Source organism: Scomber japonicus, chromosome 4 (assembly GCF_027409825.1).
Source record: "Scomber japonicus isolate fScoJap1 chromosome 4, fScoJap1.pri, whole genome shotgun sequence".
In the NCBI taxonomy this organism is placed as follows: Eukaryota; Metazoa; Chordata; class Actinopteri; order Scombriformes; family Scombridae; genus Scomber; species Scomber japonicus.
Genome location: NC_070581.1, coordinates 29268255 through 29286050, shown reverse-complemented (window position 1 = coordinate 29286050; position 17796 = coordinate 29268255). Strand labels below are relative to the sequence as shown.

Below are 17796 nucleotides of genomic sequence, written 5' to 3'. Positions count from 1 at the left end.
TTAACTAAAAAGCTATAGTGCCATGCTATGTTAGGGAATTATTTTGCCGTTTTTGTAAATTACATTACAAGTTACATGAAGTTTCAACAATGTCAAAACTATTAGCAGTGTATTAATAGGATGACTTCATTTCTCACATTTCCTGTTTTACACAAGTAGAGAGCGTGCATCAAACCTTGTTTCTCTACCTCAGGACAAATTACATGACCATAATCAGTCAACAAGCTTGTTCTGAAATTATATACTGACACGTGAGAGGGCTGTGGTTGTTTGAATTTCCTGTTTATTTGGAAGATCTTTCAGCATGTCAGAAAAACACCACAACAATTACAAAAGAATAAATCATTAGTTGATACAGCAGAAGTAAACTATACAATGAGAGATTGACTGACAGTTTAATTCATTTACAGTAATCTAATAGTTTGGATGGACAGCTACATGACAAACATGTAAGAATAGTTATTTGATATATTTGTTTAATAAAGGAATTAATACTAAATGGCACTGTTGTCTACCTCACTTTGCGTCAGAGAGAGACATAATTTAAATCCACTATGTCCTGTACATGTAGTTAGTATTTACAATAATGTGACTTTGACTTTTGAATTGATGTTAATCTACATGGATTGTGGCAAAATTTGGTACTGACATTCATGATCCTCATTAGGATGACTCTCAATGACTTTAGTGACCCTCTGACTTTTCACCAAGCACCATCATCAGGTCAAGTTTCCAGTACTTATTTATATATTTAGCATATACTGTATATATATATATATATATATATATATATATATATATATATATATATATATATGTAGCACATTTTTAGCAACAAGGCAAATCAAACTGCACTGCTACTGCTGAGACAATACAAGAGGGACAAATATGAAATTAGAAACATAATTATTTTTTATGAAAAATTACAACTGAATGCTCATGTTTAACATGTTTCTAGGAAAATACTTTTTTATGAATTAAACTCACTGATTTAAATCAGTAATTTGTGTCATGGTCACATTACCAGAGTTTGTTCGAGGCGGACGGCTGAAAATGTGACGAGCTCGCTCGAGCAGCTGTCTGAGCAGGAATATCTTCATTTCCATGGAGGTAAACCAGAGGGTTGAGAGCACTGTTCAGACACACAAGTCCACGACTTATCTGATGAGCAATGTAGACTCCATTAAACCATTCATAGCATATCCGCTGTTTGGACAGAACTCTTGCCCAGAGTTGAAGGTTCTTGAATACATGATAGGGGATGTAACAAACAGAGAAGAGAAGAATTAAGATGAGCAACAACGTCAAACTTCTCTGTTTCTGTACCTTGTCAATTCTCTTTCTAGTCCATAAAATTATAGCTATGTGTCCATAGCAACCCAGTGTGATGAGTAAGGGGAGGCAAAATCCTGTGAGTGTCCATCCGAGGCTGTATTTCAGGTAATCCTCAACGTATGTCTGATGGGTGGTATCGTAGCATCTCCCAGTGGTGTTTCCAAATGTCTTGATGTAGAACATGTCAGGGAGACATTGAACACTCACCATCAGCCAAACCATGATTGAGATAGCCACAGACCGTGTGAATGTTAATCTTCCCATTGCTCTCATTGGATGGACAATGGCCAGGTACCTGTACACACTTATACAAGTAAGGAACCCAATGCTGCCATATAAATTCAGGTTGAAGCAGAATCTTGTCATCTTGCAGAATGTGTCTCCAAAGATCCATTTACTCCCCATAAAATAGTACACCATCAGAAATGGGAGTGTGAACAGATACAAAATATCTGTGAGACCGAGATTGAGAACAAAAACATTGATGTCCCCCAGTTTCTTCCAGTTGAGCTTCAAAGACTTCAATCCCCATCCATTAGCCACCAGACCAACGATGAATACTACGATGTAAACAGGAGGCAGGAATCTGCTTGGAAAGTCAAAGCTGATAACACAGGACGTCTTATTCATTCTGTCTTGTGCAAATCAATCATTACAGTTCCTTCCCCCCGTGAGTACACTGGTGTTTTCCAAAAACTCTGATGAGAAATAAAGAGTAGTAAAACAAGAGAAATTATGACCTTTTGGTTTCTGAGGAGATTTCCTGTAGTCTCTACTTGTGACCACTCTTTGTGGTCACACAGATGAGTGATAGATGAAGTGAAAACCCAAAGCTACATGGTCAGCTTTTTTTTAGGTGACTTCCTGTACAGCCTCTACTTGAGATCACTTTTGAATTTGCAGTCACAGAGATGAGTGAAAGCTAACCCTCTAACAAAGCAGAAACTGACACTTACTCTTACATGAATGCGGATCATGCCCATTATAGAACAAGGCTGGTGATATAATGTATTTGTTTTACTATCTGCAAATCCAATGAAAGACTAAATAAATAATGATTTTATCATTTTAACAAGTATTGTCAATTTAAAACCTGTTATGTTTTATTCTGCACTATAGAAATGTCCAAAACTGTAAGAATTATACCAATAAGCCTCAGGTTGCTCTCATTATGTTGATGATTCAGTATTATAAACTTTACTTTCAGTCATTCCAAGAGAAAGCATCCTATAGCATCTAATACTAACTATAGCTCCAAATTTGTATTAATGTGTATTTATCCACGGCTGAAAATAGTTCTTTAAAAATGCACAATTGACTCCTGTTTAAGCAATGTTAACTAAAAAGCTATAGTGCCATGCTATATTAGGGAATTATTTTGCCGTTTTTGTAAATTACATTACAAGTTACATGAAGTTTCAAAAATGTCAAAACTATTAGCAGTGTATTAATAGGATGACTTAATTTCTCACATTTCCTGTTTTACACAAGTAGAGAGCGTGCATCAAACCTTGTTTCTCCACCTCAGGACACATTACATGACCATAATCGGTCAACAAGCTTGTTCTGAAATTATATACTGACACGTAAGAGGGCTGTGGTTGTTTGAATTTCCTGTTTATTTGGAACAAAAGCAAAAAAATCATTAGTTGATACAGCAGAAGTAAACTATACAATAAGAGGTTGACTGACAATTTAATTCATTTATAGTAATCTAATAGTTTGGATGGACAGCTACATGACAAACTTGTAAGGATAGTTATTTGATATATTTGTTTAATAAAGGAATGAATGGCAATTAATTAACTGGCATTGTTGTCTACCTCACCATGGGTCAGAGAGAGACATAATTTAAATCTACTATGTCCTCTACATGTAGTTAGTATTTACAATAATGTGACTTTGACTTTTGAACTGATGTTAATCTACATGGACTTTGGCAAAGTTTGGCACTGACATTCATGATCCTCATTAGGATGACTCTCAATGACTTTAGTGACCATCTGACTTTTCACCAAGCACCATCATCAGGTCAAGATTTCAGTACTGTTTTTTTTTTTTACAACCAAATACTTACATTTCCATCTGTGTTATCTTTTGTACTTTTTTTTTTTTATAAATTACAAATATTGGTATGCGTTATGGCAAACTGAGGGACCCAAGCGCAGAACACCAAGACCGGGGAAGATTAGAAGAATTTATTCACAAAATGCAATATGTGAGGATGGGGGTAGAAAAGAAGCCAGACAGCGACTGAATCTAGTGTAGATACAGAGTCCATGACAGTATGTTAAGCATGCTTCATCTTACAGTAAAACACAGCTGTACCTACAGTGATATTTACTTGAATTAGGTCAAAACCCCTGCATAGTCAGCATAATCCAATTTATATGCACAATAAGTCAAAAAAAGATCTTAAATCAGAATATACAATTATTTCACTTAGTTAGAAATTAACTTCTTGCAGTGCAGTTTTAGCACTTAAAGTACAAGTGAATGATGTTGTTCATATCATGTAAGATGGTGTTTATGTGCAAAGAGTTTGGATGATTCAGGGGCAGTTTTTCACCCACACAAAAAGGTACGAGTCTCCCTCTGGTGGAAGAGTTCCTACTTGAGAGAAAATACTACAAGCCTTTCTGAACAATAATAATAATAATATACTGAGACTCATAGATTTAGAACATTTATTATTGAAGTGATTTTAAAAGTTTTTCTCTGCATACATAAACACAATTTTCCACATATACAAGTTTGAATTATACATAGATGATAACAACAGCATATATGAACCGAAACAGTATTTTAATTTGATTAAGTCATGTTGTTTCATATATTGTTAATGCTGTTACGCTACACATTGTTTCACTATAATCACACAAATTGAAATATTGGCATGAATGATATCTAACTTGCAATCTCATGCAAACTCAGATGTTTGGTGGTTACATAAGCTGCATACTGCAAACACAAAACTGAGTAAGATACAAGCCAAGTTCATATATATATTTATATAGCACATTTTTAACAACAAGGCAAATCAAACTGCACTGCTACTGCTGAGACAATACATAGAAGAGGGAGAAATATGAAATTAGAAACATAATTACTTTTGATGAAAAATTACAACTGAATGCTCATGTTTAGTATGTTTCTAGGAAATACATTTTTTATGAATTAAACTCCCTGATTCAAATCAGTAATTTCTGTCATCAACACATTACCAGAGTTTGTTGGAGGCGGACGGCTGAAAATGTGACGAGCTCGCTGGAGCAGCTGTCTGAGCTGAGCAGGAATATCTTCATTTCCATGGAGGTAAACCAGAGGGTTAAGAACACCGTTCAGACACACAAGTCCACGACTTATCTGACGAGCTACGTAGACTCCATTAAACCATTCATAGAATATCAGTTGTTTGGACAGAACTCTTGACCAGAGGTTGATGTTCTTGAATACATGATAGGGGATGTAACACACAGAGAAGAGAAGAATTAAGATGAGCAACAAAATCAAACTTCTCTGTTTCTGTACCTTGTCAATTCTCTTTCTAGTCCATAAAACTATAGCTATGTGTCCATAGCAACCCAGTGTGATGAGTAAGGGGAGGCAAAATCCTGTGAGTGTCCATCCGAAGCTGTAATTCAGGTAATCCTCAACGTATGTCTGATGGGTGGTATCGTAGCAACTTTCAGTGGTGTTTCCAAATGTCTTGATAAAGAACATGTCAGGGAGACATTGAACACTCACCAACAGCCACACCATGATTGAGATAGCCACAGAGTGGGTGACAGTTAATCTTCCCATCACTCTCACTGGATGGACAATGGCCAGGTACCTGTACACACTTATACAAGTAAGGAACCCAATGCTGCCATATAAATTCAGGTTGAAGCAGAATCTTGTTATCTTGCAGAATGTGACTCCAAAGATCCATTTACTCCCCATAAAATAGTACACCATCAGAAATGGGAGTGTGAGCAGGTACAAAATATCTGCAAGGCCAAGGTTCAGAAGAAAAACATTGATGATCTTTAGTTTCCTCCATTTCTGCAGCAAAGACTTCAATCCCCATCCATTAGCCAGCAGACCAACGATGAATACTGAGATGTAAACAGGTGGCAGGAATCTGCTCTTGAAGTCAGAGCTGATGAAACAGTATGTCTTATTCATTCTGTCTTCTGCAAATCAATTCTTACAGTTCCTTCTCTCCGTTAGTACACTGATGTTTTCCAAAAACTCTGATGAGAAATAAAAGTAGTAAGACAAAAGAAATTATGACCCTTTGGTTTCTGAGAAGACTTCCTGTACAGTCTCTACTTGAGACCACTCTTTGTGGTCACACAGATGAGTGATAGATGAAGTGAAAACCCAAAGCTAGAGGGCAAGTTTGTTTTTTTTAGACGACTTCCTGTACAGCCTCTACTTGAGATCACTTTTTAATTTGCAGTCACAGAGATGAGTGAAAGATAACCCTCTCACAAAGCAGAAACTGACACTTACTCTTACATGAATGGGGATCATGCCCATTAAAGAACAAGGCTGGTTCATCCACTGCTGAAAATAGTTCTTTAAAAATGCCCAATTGACTCCTGTTTAAGCAATGTTAACTAAAAAGCTATAGTGCCATGCTATGTTAGGAAATTATTTTGCCGTTTTTGTAAATTACATTACAAGTTACATGAAGTTTCAAAAATGTCAAAACTATTAGCAGTGTATTAATAGGATGACTTCATTTCTCACATTTCCTGTTTTACACAAGTAAAGAGCGTGCGTCAAACCTTGTTTCTCTACCTCAGGACACATTACATGACCATAATCAGTCAACAAACTTGTTCTGAAATTATATACTGACACGTAAGAGGGCTGTGGTTGTTTGAATTTCCAGTTTATTTGGAAGATCATTCAGCATGTCAGAAAAACAGCACAACAAACACAAAAACAAAAAATCATTAGTTGATACAGCAGAAGTAAACTATACAATAAGAGATCGACTGACAATTTAATTCATTTATAGTAATCTAATAGTTTAGATGGACAGCTACATGACATACTTGTAAGGATAGTTATTTGATATATTTGTTTAATAAAGAAATGAATGGCAATTAATTAACTGGCATTGTTGTCTACCTCACCGTGGGTCAGAGAGAGACATAATTTAAATCCACTATATGTCCTATACATGTAGTTAGTATTTACAATAATGTGACTTTGACTTTTGAACTGATGTTAATCTGCATGGACTTTGGCAAAGTTTGGCACTGACATTCATGATCCTCATTAGGATGACTCTCAATGACTTTAGTGACCCTCTGACTTTTCACCAAGCACCATCATCAGGTCAAGATTTCAGTACTGTTTTTTTTTACAACCAAATACTTGCAAAAATAATAACATTTCCATCTGTGTTATCTTTTGTACTTTGTGTGTTTTGTTTTTTTTACTAAATTACAAATGTTAGTATGCGTTATGGTGAACTGAGGGACCCAAGCGCAGAACACCAAGACCGGGGAAGATTAGAAGAATTTATTCACAAAATGCAAAGTGTGAGGATTGGGGCAGTCCAGGCAGTGCAGGGAAAACAACGGGGGTAGAAAAGAAACCAGGCAGCGACTGAATCTAGTGTAGATACAGACAGGTGGATGGTAGCGCTCCTCTCTGGTCACTGGCAGGCAGTATGGCAAGCAAAGGTTCCTGGGCACAAGTAAGGAGAAGTAAGTATGTGTCGAATAACATGAACACAAGAAACCAGCTTGATTCGGCCAAGAGCTACAACACCACTGTGGCAAGTACGACAATCTGGTGATAAGTGGTTGAAGATCCGGGGGGAAAAATATGCACTGCAGGTTGATGAGTAGATGAGGAGCAGGTGAGTATGATTGACTGGGAGAGAGAGGAATGTGACACAGGTGAATGGAGGTGGGAGCCAGGCGGGGAGTACCTATCCTCTGAAAAGAAGCCTATGCGGAAGTAACTTAGAGCTGCATTCTATCAAAAGGCCACCAGGGGGGCGACCGTTTTGTGTTCAAAAAGACTTCTTGCTCTATACAAGTCAATGGAGAATTCACCAACTTCTCACTTGATTTCTAACCTCAGTAAACGTTTTCAAAATGTGTTTATGGTCTCAATCGCTAGTTTAACGCCTTCTTCAATGCAGTATGATGTTCATTTGGGACTTTTTGGCCTCCCTGATTTTATATTTGACGATAAAGCAGGCTACGTGGCTACGTTGTGATTGACAGGGTGATTGACCAATGTCCTTGAGATCCAGCCCTCGCAACCAATCGCAGCCTCCCCGCTCCGCCGTTAGTCCCGCCCATACTTCCGTCCATGACTCCGCCTCATGCCCATATAAGTAGAATCCGTGTTCTTTTTTTCCCAGCATGCACCTGAAATTCTCAAGATGGCGCTGCCTAGATTCGAAACTATTGGCTTCCGAGCAGCAGTCCACAAACCAATGGGTGACGTCACGGATGTTACGTCCATTTCTTATATACAGTCTATGGTGGGAGCCAGCAACCAGAGAGAGAAGGATCCACCCACACCAGCAGCATGCCACAAAACACAGAGGGTCTGTTCGAAACCTCATACTTTCCTACTGCTCGTACTAACTCTGACGTCATTTGAAGTATGTAGTCTGTTTCAACTGCGTAGTATGTGATTTAGAGTATGTGAGAAGTTCCTGGATGGTTTACTAGATTCTCCAGAAATGCAGAGTATGCATCAAGAGCTGACTACTCACACTCACATTACCCGAAATGCAAAGTAACTTCAGAAAAAAGACAAAATACAAACGTCACACACAGTCACAAGTTAGCTGCAGCGAGGTTATGTTCGCTTCCTGTTTTCAAAATAAAAGCACCAATTCTATCGTTATGGTTTTCTTAATAATAAAAGGCAACGGGTGTTTTATTTTATGAAAATGACCGGAAGTGCGTTACTCGCTACAGCTAACTCCGAATTCGCAGGAACAAAACGTTAAACAGGTGTTATTTGACCAAATTAGCACCACATTGTGGATCTAAAGGGCTACTTTCTCGCCTAAAAAGGTTATAAATGTGGATAAAGTGGTATATTTACAGAGTTAGACCTAAAATGAAATCCGCTTCAGCCTGCTGATTTCAGCTCGGGTAGGGACGAAAGGCATTGTGGGTTATCGTGTAGTTTACTTGTGTTAACGGTCTGCTTACTATCTGGTCGTTTAGTGTGTAGGGTGGAAGTATGTAGTATAGAAGTATGTAGTATGCGGTTTTGAACACAGCCACTGACAAGGACACAGAAACATGGAGGAAGAGGAAACTCAACACACTAGGAAACATTAGATGTGGAGGGAGCATCCATGACAGTATGTTAAGCATGCTTCATCTTATAACACAGCTGTACCTGCAGAATCAAAGAGCTCGTAGCATTCCTGTTGAGTCTTAGCCTGTGTCTCAAATGGAGCACTTACGTGAGTGCACCGGAATGTAGTGCGTAGTGCGCACTGAGCACTTATCTCTGTAGTGCACACTGTCGTGGGTAAGTATTGTCTCAAATGGAACACTGACGTTTTGCACTTAGCGGAAGTGACGGGCCTCCATCGCTTGCATCTCACTGCTGGCCGCCATTATTGAAATCATAAAACTGGGCAAAAAGTCCCTCCCCTTCCGCTACGTAGGCAAAATGGCGTCCGTTTAGTGTGAGTAGTGTCCATCATCTCACACTGGATTTTTTGTCCGTTATGAGTGCACCATCCGGGTACTTCAGAGTTTTCGCTTGTTCTTCAGTGTGAACGCACTATGCCCTAAAACATAAACATGTTTATTGTTGAATATGGAATTACAAGATTTGATGGCTTTTTTTCTTTTAACCAATAATAATTATTTCATACTGTTGTGATGTCTGTGCTATAGATGTAAAATCTATGCTAATATGACTGATATTATTTAGCTTTATTATAAACATGGCAAATTAAGACAAGGCAAGTGATATTTACTTAAATTAGGTCAAACACCCCTGCATAGTCAACATAATCCAATTTATATGCACAATAAGTCAAAAACTGATTTTAAATCAGAATATAAATTAATTCACTTACTTAGAAATTAAGTTTTTGCAGTGCAGTTTTAGCACTTAAAGTACAGATGCATGTTGTTCATATCATGTAAGATGGTGTTTATGTGCAAAGAGTTGATGAGATGATTCAGGGGCAGTTTTTCACCCACACAAAAAAGTACGAGTCTCCCTCTGGTGGTAGAGTTCCTACTTGAGAGAAAATACTACAAACCTTTCTGAACAATAATAATAATACACTGAGACTCATAGATTTAGAGAATTTATTATTTAAGTGATTTTAAAAGTTTTTCACACAATTTTCCACATATACAAGTTTGAATTATACATAGATGATAACAACAGCATATATGAACTTAAACAGTATTTTAATTTGATTAAGTCATGTTGTTTCATATATTGTTAACGTTGTTACGCTACACATTGTTTCACTATAATCACACAAATTGAAATATTGGCATGAATGAAATCTAACTTGCAATCTCTTGCAAACTCAGAGGTTTGGTGGTTACATAAGCTGCAAACTGCAAACACTGAACTAAGCAAGATACAAGCCAAGGCAAGTTTATTTATATATTTATGTAACACATTTTTAACAACAAGGCAAATCAAACTGCACTGCTACTGCTGAGACAATACATAGAAGAGGGACAAATATGAAATTAGAAACATAATTATTTTTGATGAAAAATTACAACTGAATGCTCATGTTTAACATGTTTCTGGGAAATAATATTTTTTATGAATTAAACTCCCTGATTCAAATCAGTAATTTCTGTCATCAACACATTACCAGAGTTTGTTGGAGGCGGACGGCTGAAGATGTGGCGAGCTCGCTGGAGCAGCTGTCTGAGCTGAGCAGGAATATCTTCATTTCCATGGAGGTAAACCAGAGGGTTGAGAACACTGTTCAGACACACAAGTCCACGACTTATCTGACGAGCAATGTAGACTCCATTAAACCATTCATAGCATATCCGCTGTTTGTGCAGAACTCTTGACCAGAGGTTGAGGTTTTTCAGTAAATGATGGGGGATGTAACAAACAGAGAAGAGGAGAATTAAGATGAGCAACAACTTCAAACCTCTCTGTTTCTGTACCTTGTCAATTCTCTTTCTAGTCCATAAAACTACAGCTATGTGTCCATAGCAACCCAGTGTGATGAGTAAGGGGAGGCAAAATCCAGTGAGTGTCCATCCGAAGCTGTATTTCAGGTAATCCTCAACGTATGTCTGATGGGTGGTATCGTAGCAACTTTCAGTGGTGTTTCCAAATGTCTTGATAAAGAACATGTCAGGGAGACATTGAATGCTCACCAACAACCAAACCATGATTGAGATAGCCACAGAGTGGGTGACAGTTAATCTTCCCATCACTCTCACTGGATGGACAATGGCCAGGTACCTGTACACACTTATACAAGTAAGGAACCCAATGCTGCCATATAAATTCAGGTTGAAGCAGAATCTTGTTATCTTGCAGAATGTGTCTCCAAAGATCCATTTACTCCCCATAACATAGTACACCATCAGAAATGGGAGTGTGAGCAGGTACAAAATATCTGCAAGGCCAAGGTTCAGAAGAAAAACATTGATGATCTTTAGTTTCCTCCATTTCTGCAGCAAAGACATCATTCCCCATCCATTAGCCAGCAGACCAACGATGAATACTGAGATGTAAACAGGAGGCAGGAATCTGTGTTCAAAGTCAAAGCTGATTACACAGAATGTCTTATTCATTCTGTCTGCTGAAAATCAGTTATTACAGATCCTTCTCTCCGTTAGTACACTGATGTTTTCCAAAAACTCTGATGAGAAATAAGAGTTTTAAGACAAAAGAAAAAGCTAGAGGGCAAGTTGTTTTTTTTTAGGTGACTTCCTGTACAGCCTCTACTTGAGATCACTTTTAACTTTGCAGTCACAGAGATGAGTGAAAGATAACCCTCTAACAAAGCAGAAACTGACACTTACTCTTACATGAATGCGGATCATGCCCATTATAGAACAAGGCTGGTTCATCCATCGCTGAAAATAGTTCTTTAAAAATGCACAATTGACTCCTGTTTAAGCAATGTTAACTAAAAAGCTATAGTGCCATGCTATGTTAGGGAATTATTTTGCCGTTTTTGTAAATTACATTACAAGTTACATGAAGTTTCAACAATGTCAAAACTATTAGCAGTGTATTAATAGGATGACTTAATTTCTCACATTTCCTGTTTTACACAAGTAGAGAGCGTGCATCAAACCTTGTTTCTCCACCTCAGGACACATTACATGACCATAATCGGTCAACAAGCTTGTTCTGAAATTATATACTGACACGTAAGAGGGCTGTGGCTGTTTGAATTTTCTGTTTATTTGGAAGATCATTCAGCATGTCAGAAAAACATCACAACAATTACAAAAGAATAAATCATTAGTTGATACAGCAGAAGTAAACTATACAATAAGAGATTGACTGACAATTTAATTCATTTATAGTAATCTAATAGTTTGGATAGACAGCTACATGACAGACATGTAAGAATAGTTACTTGATATATTTGTTTAATAAAGGAATTAATACTAAAATCTTAACTGGCATTGTTGTCTACCTCACCGTGGGTCAGAGAGAAACATTTCAATCTGCTTTATGTCCTCTACATGTAGTTAGTATTTACAATAATGCGACTTTGACTTGACTTTGACTTTTGGACTGATGTTAATCTCTATCTGCAGTTTGTGTTACGGGCACACAGCCTGAGTTTGACAGAAAGGAACAGCAGGACATCTGACGAGCTCGCTGGAGCAGCTCTCTGAGCTGAGCAGAGATATCATCATTTCCATGAAGATAAACCAGAGGGTTCAGACCACTGTTCAGACACACAAGTCCACGACTTATCTGATGAGCTACGTAGACTCCATTAAACCATTCATAGCATATCTGCTGTTTGGACAGAACTCTTACCCAGAGGTTGAGGTTCCTCAGTACATGATAGGGGATGTAACAAACACAGAAGAGAATAATTAAAATGAGCAATAATCTCAAGCATCTCTGTTTCAGTACCTTATCAGTGGTATCTTTGCGGTGGAGAATGATAGTCACATGTCCATAGCAACCCAGTGTGATGAGGAATGGGACACAAAATCCAGCGAATGTCTATTCAAGGCTGTATTTCAGGTAAACGTAATAATTACTTTTGGTAAAAAGTTACAAATGCATGTTCATGTTGAACATATTGGGAAAACATATTCTTCAAGTATTAAACTGAGTGACTCAAATTGGTCATTTGTGTCAACGACACATTACCAGAGTTTGTTGAAGGCGGACGGCTGAACATGTGACGAGCTCGCTGGAGCAGCTGTCTGAGCTGAGCAGGAATATCTTCATTTCCATGGAGGTAAACCAGAGGGTTAAGAACACTGTTCAGACACACAAGTCCACGACTTATCTGATGAGCTACGTAGACTCCATTAAACCATTCATAGCATATCCGCTGTTTGAGCAGAACTCTAACCCAGAGGTTGAGGTTCCTCAGTAAATGATAGGGGATGTAACAAACAGAGAAGAGAAGAATTAAGATGAGCAACAATGTCAAACTTCTCTGTTTCTGTACCTTATCAATTCTCTTTCTAGTCCATAAAACTATAGCTATGTGTCCATAGCAGCCCAGTGTGACAAATAAGGGGATGCAAAATCCAGTGAGTGTCCATCCGAAGCTGTATTTCAGGTAATCCTCAACGTATGTCTGATGGGTGGTATCGTAGCAACTTTCAGTGGTGTTTCCAAATGTCTTGATAAAGAACATGTTCGGGAGACTTTGAACACTCACCAACAGCCAAACCATGATTGAGATAGCCACAGAGTGGGTGACAGTTAATCTTCTCATCACTCTCACTGGATGGACAATGGCCAGGTACCTGTACACACTTATACAAGTAAGGAACCCAATGCTGCCATATAAATTCAGGTTGAAGCAGAATCTTGTTATCTTGCAGAATGTGACTCCAAAGATCCATTTACTCCCCATAAAATAGTACACCATCAGAAATGGGAGTGTGAGCAGATATAAAATATCCGCAACACCAATGTTGAGAACAAAAACATTGATGATCTTTAGTTTCCTCCATTTCTGCAGCAACGACTTCAATCCCCATCCATTAGCCACCAGACCAACGATGAATACTGAGATGAAAACAGGAGGCAGGAATCTGTGTTCAAAGCCAAAATTGACATCAGGACAAGCTGTGTTATTCATTCTGTCTTCTGCAATTTAGTTATTACGGATCCTTCCCTTCACAAATCCCCTCTGCAAATGGTGTTTTCTTGATATGTGCTGAGAATTAAGAATAGCATGATAAAAAAAAATGTGATAATGTTTTTGAGATGACTTCCTCTGCAATGTCTAATTATGGTCACTTTTAAATATCCGGTCACAGAAATGAGTGAAAGATGAAGTGCAAACCCAAAGCTTCTCACTAAGACAGGAATTGACTCTTACTGTCACATGAATGTTCATCATTCGTATTATCAGATTCTGTATTTAATTTCACTCAATGCAAATTCAATGAAAAGACAAAACCAATGAATTGGTCCTTCTATCAAGTATTGCCAATTTAAAACCTGTTATGTTTTATTCTGCACTATTGAAATGTATCCTTGTCCGAAAACTGTAAGAATCACACCAATAAGCCTCATGTTGCTCTCATTATGTTAATGATTCAGTATTATAAACATGGGCATTGTACTTTTAGTTTGAGTCATTCCAACAGCTGAAAATAGTTCATTAAAAATGCAACATTTACTCCTGTTTAAATTTGTATCTAAAAAGCTATAGTGCCATACTATATTAGGGACATTACATTGTACATTTATGGCTCAATATGACAGATTTACAGATTTATAATGGTCATGATTTTAAGTTGAAATGAGCTTGTCAAAGTCTGTGAAGTTCAAACACTGTCAGTACTGTTAGCAGTGTATTAATAGGACGACTTCATTTCTCACATTTCCTGTTTTACACAAGTAGAGAGCGTGCCTCAAACGTTGTTCTTCCACCCCTAGCCACATTACATGACCGTAAGCAGTCCGCAAGCTTGTTCTGAAATGAGATACTGACACATAAGAGGGCTGTGGTTGTTTGAGTTTCCTGTTTATTTGGTGGATCATTCAGCATGTCAGAATGACAGCAAAGAATACAAAGTGTTTCTTGATACAGCAGAAGTAAACTATACAATAAGATACTGACTGACAAATGTATTTATTTATAGTAATCTAATAGTTTGGATGGACAGCTACATGATTAACATGTAAGAACAGCTGCTTGAAATATTTGTTTTATTAAGGAATCAATATTTAAATCTTAACTGATGTTAATTTCTATCTGCAGTTTGTGCTACGGGCACACAGCCTGAGTTTGACAGAAAGAAACAGCTGGACATCTGATGAGTTAGCTGGAGCTGCCCTCTGAGCTGATCTGGTTTATCTGAGGTTGAGGTTCCTCAGTAAATGATAGGGGATGTAAGAAACAGAGAAGAGAATAATCAAGATGAGCAATAATCTCAAGCATCTCTGTTTCAGTAACTTGTCAGTGGTAATGATGAGTGAGGCAGTTAAGCTTCCCATTGACGTCATTGGACCCAACCTTGTTTCTCCGCCCCTAGACATATTGCATGATCATACTCAGGCCACACATTTCTTGTGAACTTAGTGAACTGCTGTTTGTCGGAAAAATGGTGTGGAAACAGCAACACGACAAACACAAAAGTGAAAAAAAGTTACTTGATACAGCAGAAGTAATACCCATTCAAACAATATAATAGGAGAATGACTGACTATTTTATATTGTAGTAATGCTACTAGATGAGATGGACAGCTACAGTATAAACTTGTAAGAACAGCTGCTTGAGATATTTGTTTTATTAAGAAATTAATATTAAGATCTTAGCTGGATATCTGATGTGTTCTCTGGAGCAGCTGTCTGAGCTGAGCAGGAATAAACAGTATTAGGTCTACTGATTATTCTGAGTATAGTTCAATCAGGAAAGACAAGTCAGTGAGAAAAGAATTATGTTTATTATATACTGTAAGTACAATGAGATAGACAAAATCTTTGGTGCTAGAACTCCATGAGGACATCATCCCAAAAAAGCCAGACGATAAATCCCCCTATGAAACTTCTTGTGGTGATCTGCTCCTGTGTTTATCTTGTGTTGTTGTCGAAATCTGCTCTTTTGGTTGCTGTGTTTGAATGCTGGTTGATTGGATTGCACTCTGTACCATCGGATCTGGGTCTTGGTTCGGTTTGCAAGGAAAATGTCACTCATGCTAATATTGAAATTTGTGTGATTATAGTAACACAATGTGTAGCAGTTAACAATAAAGGATATAACATAAAGATAAAATACTGTTCAATTTCCATGGAGGTAAACCAGAGGGTTAAGAACACTGTTCAGACACACAAGTCCACGACTTATCTGGTGAGCTACGTAGACTGTATTAGACCATTGACAGCATATCTGCTGTTTGAGCAGAACTCTTGACCAGAGGTTGAGGTTCTTGAATACATGATAGGGGATGTAACAAACAGAGAAGAGCACAATCAAAATGAGCAACATTGTCAAATTTCTTTGTTTCTGTACCTTGTCAGTGAATTTTTTGCGGCAGATAATTGCAGTCACATGTCCATAGCAGCCCAGTGTGATGAGGAATGGGATACAAAATCCAGTGAGTGTCCATCCGAAGCTGTATTTCAGGTAATCCTCAACGTTTGTCTGATCGGTGGTATCGAAGCAACTTTCAGTGGTGTTTCCAAATGTCTTGGTGTAGAACATGTCAGGGAGACTTTGAACGCTCACCAGCAGCCAAACCATGATTGAGATAGCCACAGAGTGGGTGACAGTTAATCTTCCCATTGCTCTCACTGGATGGACAATGGCCAGGTACCTGTACACACTTATACAAGTAAGGAACCCAATGCTGCCGTATAAATTCAGGTTGAAGCAGAATCTTGTTATCTTGCAGAATGTGTCTCCAAAGATCCATTTACTCCCCATAACGTAGTACACCATCAGAAATGGGAGTGTGAGCAGATATACAATATCTGCAAGGCCAAGGTTCAGAACAAAAACATTGATGATCTTTAGTTTCCTCCATTTCTGCAGCAAAGACTTCAATCCCCATCCATTAGCCATCAGACCAACGATGAATACAAAGATGTAAACAGGAGGCAGGAATCTGCTTGTAAAGTCAAAGCTGATATCAGAACAGGACGTCTTATTCATTCTGTCTCCTGCAAATGAGTTATTACAGATCCTTCTCTCTGTGAGTACACTGGTGTTTTCTATAAATGCGCAGAGAAGATGATAGATGACTTCCTGTACAATCTCTAGGTGTGATTTCTTTTAAATTTGTGGCCATAGAGATGAGTGAAAGATAAAGCACAAACCAAAGATAACCATCTCACAAAGCAGAAACTGACACTTAGTCTCACATGAATGCTGATCATGCCCATTATAGAACAAGGCTGGTATATCTTTGTTTTATAGCAAATGCAATGAAAAGACAAACCAAAAAATGAATGAAATCTATCATGCAATATCTTGCAAACTGAGAGGTTTGGTGGTTACATAAGCTGCATACTGCAAACACAAATCTAAGCAAAATACAAGGCATGTTTATTTATATAGCACATTTTTAGCAACAAGGCAATTCAAATACACTGCTACTGCTGAGACAATACATAGAAGAGGGACAAATATGAAATTACAAACATAATTATTACTTATGTTACTGGGAAAACATATGTTTCAAGCATTAAACTGGGTGATTCAAATTGGTCATTTCAGGTTGAAGCAGAATCTGTTATCTTGCAGAATGTGTCTCCAAAGATCCATTTACTCCCCATAACATATGACCAATGGTGTCGAAGGCAGCACTAAGATCTAACAGGACGAGGACAGAGAGAAGTCCATTGTCTGATGAAGTTAAAAGGTCATTTGTAACTTTTACTAGTGCGGTCTCTGTGCTATGATGAGCTCTAAATCCAGACAGAAAATTCTCAAATAAACTGTTACTATGTCGAAAGTTACACAGCTGATTAGCAACTGCTTTCTCAAGGATCTTAGAGAGAAAGGGAAGGTTGGATATCGGCCTATAGTTGGCTAGAACCTCTGAATCAAGAGTAGGCTTTTTAAGAAGTGGTTTAATTACAGCTACCTTAAAGAACTGTGGTATATAGCCTGTCATCAAAGACAGATTGATCATATCTAATAAGGAAGTGCTAACTGAGGGAAAGACTTCCTTGGTTTGGATGAAGTAATCATTAAAGTTAATTCTATAAAGTCGACTGTAGAAAAACAGTCTAAAGTATCAGGTTTAACAGCGATTTCTAGGTATCCTGTGTTACAGGATACATCAGTGCTTATTGAG

At 37.8% G+C, this 17796-nt stretch overlaps 4 protein-coding genes and 1 pseudogene across 4 annotated transcripts; all 5 read right to left on the bottom strand.

Moving 5' to 3' along the window:
• Positions 1–983: 983 nt before the first annotated feature.
• Positions 984–1965, bottom strand: LOC128357679 (P2Y purinoceptor 1-like; annotated as a pseudogene).
• A 2547-nt stretch (positions 1966–4512) lies between these two features.
• Positions 4513–5505, bottom strand: LOC128357678 (P2Y purinoceptor 1-like). The gene has a single exon (XM_053318048.1). The coding sequence runs from the start codon at positions 5503–5505 to the stop codon at positions 4513–4515; it is 993 nt and encodes a 330-aa protein (XP_053174023.1).
• Positions 5506–10130: 4625 nt separating this feature from the next.
• On the bottom strand, positions 10131–11123 carry LOC128357677 (P2Y purinoceptor 1-like). Its single transcript, XM_053318047.1, has one exon. The coding sequence runs from the start codon at positions 11121–11123 to the stop codon at positions 10131–10133; it is 993 nt and encodes a 330-aa protein (XP_053174022.1).
• Positions 11124–12087: 964 nt separating this feature from the next.
• On the bottom strand, positions 12088–13624 carry LOC128357676 (P2Y purinoceptor 1-like). Its single transcript, XM_053318046.1, has 2 exons — positions 13077–13624; positions 12088–12526 (listed from the first exon to the last, which is right to left on the bottom strand). The coding sequence occupies exons 1-2, from the start codon at positions 13622–13624 to the stop codon at positions 12088–12090; spliced, it is 987 nt and encodes a 328-aa protein (XP_053174021.1).
• A 2152-nt stretch (positions 13625–15776) lies between these two features.
• LOC128357550 (P2Y purinoceptor 1-like) lies at positions 15777–16649 on the bottom strand. The gene has a single exon (XM_053317915.1). It carries the CDS (start codon positions 16647–16649, stop codon positions 15777–15779), a length of 873 nt encoding a protein of 290 aa, XP_053173890.1.
• Positions 16650–17796: the final 1147 nt, after the last annotated feature.

What these genes read in the sequence shown, in the direction of transcription:
- LOC128357678 (XM_053318048.1), bottom strand. Translation starts at nt 5,505, where the DNA reads ATGAATAAGACATACTGTTTCATCAGCTCTGACTTCAAGAGCAGATTC.
- LOC128357677 (XM_053318047.1), bottom strand. Translation starts at nt 11,123, where the DNA reads ATGAATAAGACATTCTGTGTAATCAGCTTTGACTTTGAACACAGATTC.
- LOC128357676 (XM_053318046.1), bottom strand. Translation starts at nt 13,624, where the DNA reads ATGAATAACACAGCTTGTCCTGATGTCAATTTTGGCTTTGAACACAGA. An exon ending in CTGAAATACAGCTTCGGATG is followed by an intron (nt 12,527 to 13,076) that starts GACACTCACTGG and finishes CAGCCTTGAATA; the next exon opens with GACATTCGCTGGATTTTGTG.
- LOC128357550 (XM_053317915.1), bottom strand. Translation starts at nt 16,649, where the DNA reads ATGAATAAGACGTCCTGTTCTGATATCAGCTTTGACTTTACAAGCAGA.